General features: G+C 42.4%; 1 protein-coding gene across 1 annotated transcript in view; it reads left to right on the top strand.

The window, feature by feature from the left end:
* LOC102367842 (heparan-alpha-glucosaminide N-acetyltransferase-like) overlaps positions 1 to 12,524 on the top strand; it is a 349,117-nt gene that overhangs the window by 29,924 nt on the left and 306,669 nt on the right. Inside the window, exon 3 of the mRNA XM_025197703.1 lies at positions 7,439 to 7,563. Within this exon, the coding sequence (XP_025053488.1) occupies positions 7,439 to 7,563 (125 nt within the window). The remainder of the gene's footprint in view (positions 1 to 7,438; positions 7,564 to 12,524) is intronic.

The following is a 12,524-nucleotide window of genomic DNA, read 5'->3' as shown; positions in this document are numbered from 1 at the left end:
CAGTTGGACCAGCTGGATAAGTCCCGCCTGGAGCCAGCAGCCCCGGGAGACGCTGCGGCTTGTGCAGCTGCTCCCCCAGCTGCACCCCCACCCACTGGGGCAAGGCAGACAGGGCTGGAAGCCCTGGGAAAAGCTGCGGGGGCTCTGGGGATTGAACTGGGAGTTGTAGGGAAGCCCCTGTTCATTCCCTAGGTTCCGGATCAATTCCCCCAGCCCCCGCGGCTTCTCCCAGGGCTGCCAGCTCAAGCTATGGCTCATCTGGCTGCTCCTCCAGCTATCTTCCCACTGGGGTGAGGCAGGCAGTGTTGGCATCCCTGGGAGAAGCTGTGGGGGCTGGGGGGAAATGATTGGGGAGCTGGGGGAATGATCAGGGGCTGAGGGAATGAACAGGGACTTTTCCTCAGTTCGATTCCTCCAGCTCCCATTCATTTCCCCCCCCCCAGCCCCCATGGCTTCTCCTGGGGGCTGCCAGCACTGCCTGCCTCATCCCCGGCAGGGGGGCAGCCAGGGGAGCAGCCAAATGATCCGCAGCTTCTCCCAGGTCTGCCGGCTCAAGCCAGGGCTCATCCGGCTACTTCCGCTGGCACTGGCTAGTGCTTACCTGTACAGTCTACGACCGAATCTCTCCGAATTGGTTCGGAGACTTCCAGTTCAATTCGGAGAGATTAATGGGTCTCCCAGTTTGGATTTGGAGATTCAGCCACTGAATCGGGCTGAATTCCCTCTGAATCAAATCGGCTACCAAAGCTTCACACAGCCCTAATTACAATGCGTCTCTTCTAGGTTTTGAACCCATTCCTTTCATGAATGAATATTTTATCTGCCTTGCTGTGTAGTCATTCTTTTAATACCTTTGGGAATATAGCCAGGCAAAATTACCTACAGGGAGGCTCTGATATTGTTCTTTGAGTGAATGGCACAATCCTTGAAATATAAGTAATAGTAAAAGGAAAATATTCATTTTAAAAATTGTGCGTACCTCTCAAAGAATGTCAATTTATACAAAGCCTAATCCCTCCTCCATTTTTTTTTTTAATTTTTTTTTTTTTTTTTTTTTTTTTTTAAATATGCAATGTCCTGGAAATTAGGCTCAATTGACAGAATTATTTTGCTTAAACTACAGAAAGAGTTGTGCGTTTTAGCTATAGTTTTCACCATTTGAAGGGAAGATTATTGAAATAACTATGCGTATGATCAAGTGCACATGGAAACAAAACAGTGACAACATGCCACGTGCTGTGAATAAATTCTCTGCTCTGAGGAAAATAACCATATGAATAGAAGCCTCTGCCACAAAGTCCTGATTATCCTGAGGCTTGTGAAGTCACAGTATAGAAGAGAGTGGAATGTACTTTTTGTAGGCAGAACGCTCAGTGGAATAGGTTAATGCTTGGCATAACATTATCAGATTTTGACATATTAATACAAATAATAACATTAATGCTCACTTTATGGGTTAAGGGTGGGGCTGGATTCTTGGGGCTAGATCTTCAGCGGGTGTAAATTAGAATAGTTCCACCAGTACTGTGCAAGTATCTGCCATCTGAGAGATCTTGATAACCCAAGTATGTTTATTGCTAAAGGTGCTTAAATGTGATTCTGAATAGAAATACTGTAACTATAATTTGGGGCCCCTCTATATGTGCAGGTAACTGAAATTGGATCTAATGCACAATCCACACAATCATGCCTCCTGCCATGCCATGTGTGCATGGCAGGAGGTATGACTGTGGGATCATGCATTAAATCCCATCATGTCTTATCACTGGTGCAGGGGGAACCTGATCCTGATGTGCAAGGAATCCCCCAGCCTCAGGGGGCTTCATGCACCCCCGGGGCAGCTGTGCCTCCCAGCTGCCAGGACCCAGTTGGGTCCTGGCACTTGGTGTCTGCAGCTCTGGGACTCTGGGCTCCTGCCCTGCTGTGACCCAGAGTCTGTAGCTGCTGGAACTAAGAGTCCCCTCAGTTGTGGGAGTCTCAGCCCCAACTGGGAATGGTGCATGATATGGCTGGAGAGCCGCAAGAGAAACACAAGAGACTGTACTATGTGTGCAAATTAAAACTCCATAGCAACCAGCTATAAAGTCACTACACAGGTTTGAGGTCTAACTTTATAGCTAGTTGGAGCTTTTGCTTTCATGTGTAGCTGGTCTCAAGGTAATTGTGGAATTAACCAGTTAATTCTAAGATGCTTGTAATGCGTAAAGGCAGGGGTGACTGGTGCTTCCTGAGTCTGGGGGGGGACAATTTGTGGGTAGGCCTGGGGGTGGGCCAAAAGCCCCATATGCACTCCTATACTTCTGTGCTGCGGCTTAATGCCGCCCCCAAACATGCTGCTGACCCGCACGGTAAAAAATCTGCCCCATCATGAGCAGTGCCAAGTCAGGGGCCAATCTTGGGGGGGATGGGCCCCCCCCCCCCCCCCCCCCCCCCCATTAGTCACAAGCATGTAAAGGGGGCTGGTTTGATTCAGGCTTGCTTTTTCTTTGTCTTGCAGTATACTAGCTGTATAAGTGCTTAATTACTCTGCAAAGTTTACTAAATTCCCCAGCATGAGGAGGGGAAGAGACACTTTGCCAACCTATTTGTCTAAGCTAGGTATAGCCATCTACTTTGTAACACACCTATTAACCACATGCATCACTGGCATCTTCTGGGGGAAAAGAAAAACCAAAAGCCTTTGGCTAACTTCTGAAAACAAAGTTAATAAGTCCACATTGTAATAAGCTTGTATTGATTTTGGTCAGATATGAAGATTTATTCTCTCCAGAGTGTAATAAATCTGAGGTGGAAGATGGGTCAATATATGTCATTATATGCTGTCACTAGGGAAATAGAATTTCCAAAGAGATGTGTGGCTCTAGAGACTCCTGCTATCTGCATATCTAGCTTAGATTAGCCTACTCTGTTTAATTGTAGTCCCTCTATGTTTGGTATTTAGATGGAAAAACTCCCGCAACAATTGTGGCTCTGTTGCCTTCAGCCCTAGGGAGGGAAAAATGATATAATGATATAATGTATGAAAGGTATTTAGTCCACACTGCTTTACATTCATATGTCCTACTTTGACCCAGCTTTCTACCATCTTCATGAAAGGACACTTCTCATTTTCACCTTGACAATACAGAAGTGCAAATGCATTTTTTAGATGAATTTTCTGTTAGAAAGCCTTAATTTTAGCACTGAATGTGTTATTTTTCACAGCCATCAGTGTTTCCATTGTATCTTGTCAATTGAGATGCAGGTTCTCTTTCTGTATACCAAAGGCTACAGCAGAATTTTCCAAACTGTGGGTGGGGCATGCCTGCTGGATGGGTGGGTGGGGAGGGCTTGCAGAAGGTTCTTGGGGAAGATATGGGCAAATCACTGGCAGTCTGTGGTGCCAGCTTCCTAATTCAGCTGCTGAGTTCCTCTGCTGCTGATTGCCAGTGGTGGGGAAATGCTGTGGTAAGGGAAGTGGTGGCAGTGGCTAAAGTAGAGGGGTTCCAAACCAAAGTTTTGGGAAATGCTGGACCACAGTAATAGTATGTTCCATAATTCACCATGAGTGAAGCCTTGAGAACAATCAATCATAAAGTCCTACGTGACTGCTCAGGCTGGCAGTGAATGCTATTTCTGGGGAGCAGACTGCAGTCCCCTGAGTGCAGCTGGTTTTGTGCATTCCCCAGAAATAAAGCCTGTGTTGGATTCCAGCTGTTTTACTATTCAATTAATTAGCTGCCAGTTCTTGTGACAAGTGCCCCACACTTTGAAAACTCCATTGCCAGTACCTGTGGCACAGCTAATACAGGCTGACAAAAGCCCAGGATTTATCTGTCATGCATCTTGTTGTGAGGTGTTTGCCAGTAGTCCTACTATTGTACAGGTGGGGCTCCTGTTCTCCATAGGGTAGTACATGGGCAACTGGTGCCTCTCGAGTTGGGGGGGAGGGGGGCACTTGCCCCCCAGCAGACAGTGAGCAACCAGGGGGTGGAGGGGGGCCCCCATGGTCAATCCTGCTGATCTGCAAGTGGCAGCAGTGCATTGCTGACACTTCCAGGCACACTGCTGGCACTTCTGGGTGATGATCAGCCATGGGGGACTGTTTCTCCTGGCGGCCCCACTCCCCAGCCAACACTCTCAGGGGAGGGCACCAGTGCTCTTACCTACCCACTCACCCCGCCCTGGAATGCTGGCTGTTGCGGGGTGCACCAGTGCTCTCATGGGGTGCATGTGCACCCTCATGTCCCCCCTACGTGTTGCCACTGGGATAGTATGTCTAGGAACATGCTTCACTGTTGTGGGTGGGGCGGGGTGGCTGTGTAAGTGAAAGGAGATGCACATCTTCTTGGACTCTGAATGTGCCTGGGAGTCTTCAGCAGCTGCATGGAAACAAGCTGATAGCAGATTTGGAGAGCTGAAGAAATACTCTCAGCTGTCTCTGTGAGAAGGGCTGATATAGGCAGCAATGTTGTGGGCAGGGTTTTTTAAAACTTTTTCAGACTGACTAGAGAGATGCAGCCTAGAGCACAGCTCCAGAACTTAACCATTTTCATAGATTAGGAGCCATGGCTAGAACAGCAACAGACAGTGCTGTAAAGATCCTTTCCTGGCCACAGGGTAGGTATAACCAGGGGTATTCCCCTCTGGCTGGAGAGCAACAGACTGGGTGTCAGTATAAGGAGCATCCAGAACCAGCCTTCTAGGTAGGGTCCAATAATCTAATCAAAACAACCTCTGCTGATGGAGGTAGATTCCCCCTCCTAGCCTTGGGCAAGCAGCAGCCAGCATTAGTCTAGCAATCCAGCCATTGTTGCCAGATCCAGAAACAGCAGCAACAAGAAGCATCTGGTAACTATATAGCTAGCAGGAGCATAGCGATTCCTTTGATCCCAAAGCTTGCCGTATGCTGGAGGCAGGTCAGTCCAGTGTTTTGGTAATTAATGCCCTTGCTATTGTTTTAAGGAAAGATAATGGATTTCAGTGAGGTGTATAATAGGCACAGCATGTCAGTTTTACAGAAGCTTAAATTTTGATGCGTTTGAGATTACTGCTCTCTTCCCTGCATACTTACTATCCCTGTCAACATTGCCCTAGAATGGCTGCTTACAGCAGCATCCCTATAGATGGTTTAATGGAGACGTTGTCCTTTTATATCTGTTTGATTTTCCTTTTTCTTGTTCAGAGCAAACTGACTATATATATGTTTGTGGCTCCCTATTCAAAACTAATTTGGGCAGTATCCCAAACAGAAGAGTGCTCCCCCACCAAATTATGTTTTGTCAGTTGGCTCTGCTCATATCTTAAAAAGCTGAGGTCACTTGCTGGCACATGATGACAGAAAAGCATCTGGATGCAGCATGGATCCCAGAGGACCACAATACAAGTGTCCTGTTTCATGGGTTTCAGTAGCCCATCCTACAACCATGACCCAGTGGTCCATTACTAGTACATGATGGATGAAGTGCTGAAAGCATGGCAGTTGTTTAACTGTTAAAAGTCACTTTTGGTCAAATATGTATTGTTAGTAACAGTGAGAGAACTTGAGGCATTCAGTGTGCATGTGCTTAAAAAAAGATGGAAAAGTATGGTTATTTTTTCTATTTGTATAGTGTTCCTAGGACAATAGCTACAACCAGTTATTTGTAAATACAGCATGCAGCTATATAGGAGAGCTCCTATATAGTTGTATACTGCATTCACAAATTACCAGTTGTGGCCATTGTCAAAAGAACACTATATTAAAAAAAAAAAAATCATATTTTTGGGTTTCAATCTTGTCTTAAGCATATGCAGAAAACCTCAAAACATTGCATGCATGTGTGTGGAGAGAGAGATGTAATAAAATATGATCACATACTTTTCTTTATACAACATCCGATCATGCTTTCTACAACTACATTTCTTCATATCCTGTGAGTGGTTTTTTCTTTTATATTGAGACACCCTGAGCCTTCTTGGGAACAGTGGCATATAAATCTAAGATACTCTTTCCATCTTGAAGGAGGATTTCTCCTAGTATGGAAACCTCTGTGTCAAAGCTGACAGCTGCTTAAAGGGAGTGAATGAGTTTATACATAAGCATAATTCAGTTTCACACACTACAGTTTATCTTGGGGAGTGATAACCAGCTCACTGACACAAAGATATTAAAGCTTTAATCAGGATTGCCTCGCTTGGTAGATTGCAGAGCTCATTTGTAGAATTGTATCTGTCTCGCCTTAAAAGTTGGTCATGGGTAGGGAACTACCTAAATTGTGGCAGGAGTTCACGGCTCAGTGGTGCCTTTAATCTTGCTCTTTTTCACTGTGCCTCCCTGATTGGCTTTCACTGATTGGCTGAGAGGCAATTTCTGTGCCTATCAGGATTTCACTGATTGGCTGAGAGGCAATTAATGCTGGGGTTTTTGCCTCTTGGCCACTCAGTAGCAGAGGAGCGGGGGTGGGGTGCATGGCAAAAAGAGCGAGATTAAAGCCACCACTGCACTGTGAACTTCTGCCACAATTTAGGTAGGTCCCTAGTCATGGGGAATTCTCATTTTCCAGTGATCAGTAATTTAATCTTCATGTCCTTGTGACCATGTATTTAGCAGAATTTGCATATTTTGTTGGAATTGCTATTGACACAACTGGAGAGTGTGGTGGGTGCACACATTCCAAGCCATTGTATAGTACTAAATGGCAGAGCAGATGCTCCTGACACTTGCAACCAATCAGTTTATTCCTTAAAACATGTGAGAACATCACCTGTGATTTATGTAGAGCTGTAACTATTCCTAATGATCAAATCCTCCATTGTGTGTCTTGTCTAAGGCCAAGTCTGGCAAGACTCTGCTAGCATAATAAAAACTGCCTTAATAGATTAGAAAAACAAGGTGTTAGGGTTAAAATGGGGGAAAGACTCTCTTTTATGCCATAAATTTAGGCATAGGACATGAATTCCTGAATCTTAGGTACTAGGAAGCAGATCTCCTCTGAGACCAATTTTTCTTGTACTGTCTGCCTGTGTTTCCCCATCTGGAAAGCAAAGATATGCTCTCACCTGTACTGGATAGCTAATGAGTGTAAAATACCCGAAGTCCAATATAGGCTGTAGATGTTTATTGCAGATATTGCTTCTGGAATAATTTAAGAAACCGTTAACAATTTGAATAAATTAACTTTTTTCCCCTCTCTCATTATTTGACTAGATCTAATTGCTAAGGTGTCACATGATCCTCAGCAGAAAGTGGAGGACACAAGTTTTTAGCCTTCAGTAAAATATTGCATTTGTCAGTTTCTCTTGTAGAGCATTTTGTTGCAACCATTCCTCTACAGATTAGCCAGTATAGACATGGGAGGGAGAAGGGGAAGGTGTTAATAATTAATTGATTACATTTTCTGAGTTGCTTGTTTGTCTACATTTTTGTTACTGTGCCTATCACTATGGTAGCTGACTACATTTCTTTGTTTTCATTTAGATGGAGTGAATTATATGGAGAACATGGCTGGTACTTAATATCTGTTCAGTCTGTCTCTGATCAGCACACTCGTGGAATCTCCTGTACTCACAGCGTGGACAAAGCCCCTGTAAACAGTTACATACGTAAGTAGTGGACACGCTGTTCCCTTAATTTATATTGATACTCTGTGCTGATCTAAATGAATGGGAGTATGTGAAACGGGGATTTGTGAAAATATTTTCAAAATGGTTTATCTGAAAACTTGTCCACAATTTTATGGACTTTTTTGAGAAAACAAAACAAAGCTCTGTCTTTTCTAACAAGTAGTGTCAGTCCCTTTTGACAGATCTGTCATGAAACTTCAGTTTAAGAACCTTAGAAAGTAGTTGTTCCAGATTTCCCCAAACTCTCGTTTTCATTGTTGCAATACTTTTCAGCTAGGGACACCAAAGCTGTTATAATACTCACTGTACGTAAGAATTTAGTAATACCTTTTCTTGTGTTTTACAATTACTTGTTACCAGCTATTAACCCAAAATGGTGTTGCTTCAAAGGAGATACTAAAATGATAAGCACTGAATAAATGCATAAGATAATTATCTCTGGGTGTGCCTACATGCGCACTTTAATGCATAGTAGACTATTTTCCTGTGCATTAAAGCATCATGTAAAAAACTGACATAACACTAATGTGCAGAAAACTAGTCTATTGCACATTGAGCATCATGAAAAAGCATGCAAATGTGCTACTGCACATTAGCACAGTCTAATACGCATTAATTTAGTACCTCACATTGGAATTAAATTTTGTACTATTTATTTTGTATTATTTGTACCTCACACTGTAAATTTAATGTACATTAGAAAAGGCATGTTAATGTACATGTAGCTGTCCCCGGTATGCAGGGAAACTATGGAGTGGTTTTAAGATGCCCAGTGCCAAGTAGTTTTATCTCCAAAATTATTAATAGTTTTCGAGCAACAAGAAACCCAGAATTCTAGTAATCACTCTCAATGCCAGTTTCATTGTGTAACTCCTGCAGTTGTAGTCGCATAAGGTTATTTGTGACTTCAAGACAGACGCTTCAATTAAACACAAGGCAAATCATCACAATTAATGAAATAAATTAAACAGACCAGACAAGCAGTAAACAAGAGTTACTTCAGTTAGTCTCATTTGTGGATGCTTTTGTGGGTGGATGTTGACAGAGATTACACCTTTGACAGTGAATCTGTTCTTGGAGGGAGCACATGCTTAAGTCATTATAACCAAAGGACCTTATTCCTGAAATCAGCAGCTAGTCCTGCCTTGTTTTATTGTAGGTGACTAAAGCAGTTTATTGGTGCGAAGCAATTGGATTTAAATGTTGGAGAATCCTGTTTATAAACTGCTTATAAACAGTTTATGAACAGGTAGAGATGAGTAATTATGACTATTCTGTGTCTAGGCTGTAAAGCAGCATAAATTAGCCTTAGCTTAGTGCTCTGGAAATCTTCCTTCCATCTGTGATACCAGACTGTTGGAGGTGAGGTTGTCATGTTTCTGAGGCAGTACCAATTGGAAGTTGCTTCTGCTTGATACTGGCTTACAATATGAGCTGCTGCTTCTCCCTCAGGTTGCTGTTGCTGCAACTTATTTGCTGGGCTTGGACAGGTGCTATGTGAAGCAGGTGGGGAAAAAAAGAGGAGTGTGTTCAGATCAGTGTGTTGCCTACCTTGTTCTCTTACTTCAGAGTTAGCTAATGCCCCTCTCTTCCCAAAATGTTATTGGAGGAGAAAGGCACCCTTCTCTTGGAGGTTTGGTTAGGTTCAAGTATCAGCTGTTGTCTCCTTTCATTGGCTTGTCTTGGTAGCATTTTCATCTCCGGGGAAATGAAATCTGTTAATGCATATGCAAGGGGGTTTTAAGTTCATTTGTACTTGTGGTATAAAATGTCTCGGGGAACCTATAAGTTAGTTTCAACTTTTATGTTTTGTTCATCCTCTGAGAAACCCTATAGTTTTAGCAGGGCTTAAGAGAAGTTGAAATTCAGCTTTACTGGGAGCATGAATAATTTGCATGTGGAGCTTTGTATAGATGTGATAGTGGCTCCTCCCCCCCCAATGCAAGTAGTATTTGGAGCGTCCATCTAGAGGCCCTACAGAACACCTCCCTGTTGCAGGAGAGTAAAACAAGTTTAGATCAAGCAGCTTCTTCACTTTTTGCTAGATGTGGGTTCTTAGTCAACTCCCTGTTGCAGTCTGGGCATTTAAACATTGGAATTAGTGATACGCTGAACTTACTATTTGGTATTTCAGGCATCTAGTAGGACCCATTTTGTATAATACTGTTATGCACCGAATAGCAAAGTTTGTCATCTTCCTTCAGTAAATGAGACAGACTTGTTCTTTGTTTACTTTATTATTTATTTAATTAAACAAAGAATAAAACACACAATCACTAGAAAGCTTTTTCCATTTAACATGTGAATAATGAGCAGGTGTGCCATTGGACAGCTATAGGACACAAACAAGAGGTGGTCTGTAAGATAATTTCCAAACATTACTCAGAGGAAACTGACTGCATTTAACACAGGCAACATGCAAAGAGCAACCCAAAATAGACAGGAACAACACATTTCCTGCTGCCCCTAAGAGATATTTGATATTGTAGGATGGCTTTAGACTCAAAATACTTTAACAGCCAAATCCTTCTGTTGCCCTGCACCCTTTATTCCTACAGTTTGGTTTTTTGGGGGTTTTTTTGGTAGTCTTCCCCTGCACAGATATTCATGGCAAGAACAGGCTTCATAAAGGAACTTAAAATACGACCTCTCCATTTAAGGCATGATTCCCATTTATCATGTTTTTGAAGAAGTGAAATGCTAATATTCTTCTAAAAAATATTGCTGTGGTAAAATAGCAGTTAGGATTCCTCTTAGCTACATGCTCTTGTCTTATATTTCATTTGCACAATTGCTTATCCTTTCTTTTGGGGGTAGTGGGATTGCGGTCTATATAATTTAGTGTTCCTAATATATGATTTGGGATCATTTCTAGATCAGTTTGTTAAAAAAAGCAAGAGTTAATTTTTTTCAACAGTCCATAAGTTTATGGGCAAATAGTCAGAAATAGATGAACCACTTTGAAAATATTCCTACAGTAAATCGCTGAAATAATTTAGATTTGAAAAGCCTGACAACTATTTTGTTTCTTTTCAAAAGAGGAGAATATATTTTTCTATTTAGCAAGGAGAGAACAATTCTGTTCTAGTTAGTTTTCAGTTGGTGCCCAGTATCCAGTATTAGTTGAGATGCAGTAGAAAGCTGGTGTATGGGCGTGCAGTTGAGTTTTAAAAGGCTAAATTTTACATGGAGGAGAAGATATGAATATTTATTGATTAAGTATACAACTTTAGTTGGGGCTAAGAATTTCTACAAGCATTGCAGTTTTTTATGTTAATTGGTATATTTCTTTTTTGGATGGAAGATTAATTTTCTCCTGTTGGTGATAACTATTTTAATAACACTTACTGTTTATAAAAACATTTTAACACAGATCTCACAGCTTGTTACATGGTATTCATTGTTCAGAGGGTGAATTTAAGGTGCAAATGTGTAAACTGGCTTTAGCCAGGTCACACGCATTCATAGCAGAGGTGGAAACAAAACAAGATGACCCAATTCCTGAGTCCTATCCATTTAACCATGGTGCCCCTGGGACTGAAGGGACATGCTGTATTGAAGCATATTGATGAGAATAGATGCTTTAAGTTCAATTAACTCCGCTTCATAATACAATATGGGGAAATAACATTTAGATATAAATAACTGCACATTGCTCTGGTGGCATGTTTTTGTATTGGATAACTGAAATAATTTACTTTTTTTTTTTTGTTGTTTAACCCTTTTTTCAGCTGTACTTGGTAAGTGTCTTATTACAGTCATTGCAAGGAAAGTTGTGGATGCTTGAGGGAAGGGGAGTTATCATATTTTAGAACTATTCCAGACATGCTTACTTAAGTTTAGAATCAAATATATAAACAAATTCAAGTTTTTACATCTTACAATGATCTGTAATTTCCTGGTTTATACTTAGTATGAATGATATTTCTGTTGTGACTAATGAAGTGTTAGGGGTTTTAAATAAAGATAGGCCTAGAGAAATTGCTAGATCTAAACACAATGTAGCCATGTCTGCATCTATATCCATAGATAGATAGTCTATAAAATAAAATCTGGGACTGAAGTCCTAATTCCTCATCGTACCTAGGCAGGTGCCTCAGCCCCATTAACTGTGTGAAATTTAAGCAAATGCTTAAAGCTTTTCAAAATGTACAGGTTTTTGCCTGCGTTCTTCAGCTCAAGTATTAACAGCCTGTCCTCCTGATGCTGACCAGCCTGGATGCGAATCCTGACCATGGGCAAAAACAATATTTGGGGCAACATCACATGAAATTTAAACGTGTGGCATACCTCCATGATTTAGCTGCAGAAATGTAGCAAGAAGCTCTGTACCCAGGGCATCTGCATGGTAGCCAGTTACAGATATTTTTATGATCCTGACAAAACGGTGCCTGGTGCTGCTGCTCTGGTCACCCTCTTCAGATAGACTGCTGATTAGCGGCATGATTGCTTTTCTGGTTTGTTTTGCTTTGTGGTTCTGGGATGACTTTGGGATTAGGGGATGTTTCTCTGTTAAAATGATTAGAAAGACAATAACGTCTATAAATACAGTCTTAAGAGTAAGAAAGTAAACAGTAAGGCTAGGTACAGACATTCAGGGAGGTTAGGGGGAGGTTAGATTGAGTTAAAAATGGCCACCCAATGTAAGGGAAGGGGAGTTAGTGTGGGTGGTTTGGAGGATCTGGGGACAGCAGGCTTGGGGGGCATTGTGAGGTTGGGGGGGAGGTGGAGTTTTCAGGGGGATCGTGTGGGCAGTGGGGGAGGAAGGAGACGAGGGGGCTAGCAGTGTCTGCGGCGGGGGGATCAGGAAATTGGGAGGTAGGCAGGGTCTGTGGGATGGATGCGGAGTGGGGGAGGGGCTAGTAATGTCCACAGGGGAATTGGGAAGAATGAGAGGGGCAGATGGGGGTCTACAGGGGGCTTGAGGGGGCTAGCGGGGG

Source organism: Alligator sinensis, unplaced genomic scaffold (genome assembly GCF_000455745.1).
Source record: "Alligator sinensis unplaced genomic scaffold, ASM45574v1 scaffold188_1, whole genome shotgun sequence".
Lineage (NCBI taxonomy): Eukaryota > Metazoa > Chordata > Crocodylia > Alligatoridae > Alligator > Alligator sinensis.
This window is presented reverse-complemented; position numbering and strand designations above follow the sequence as displayed.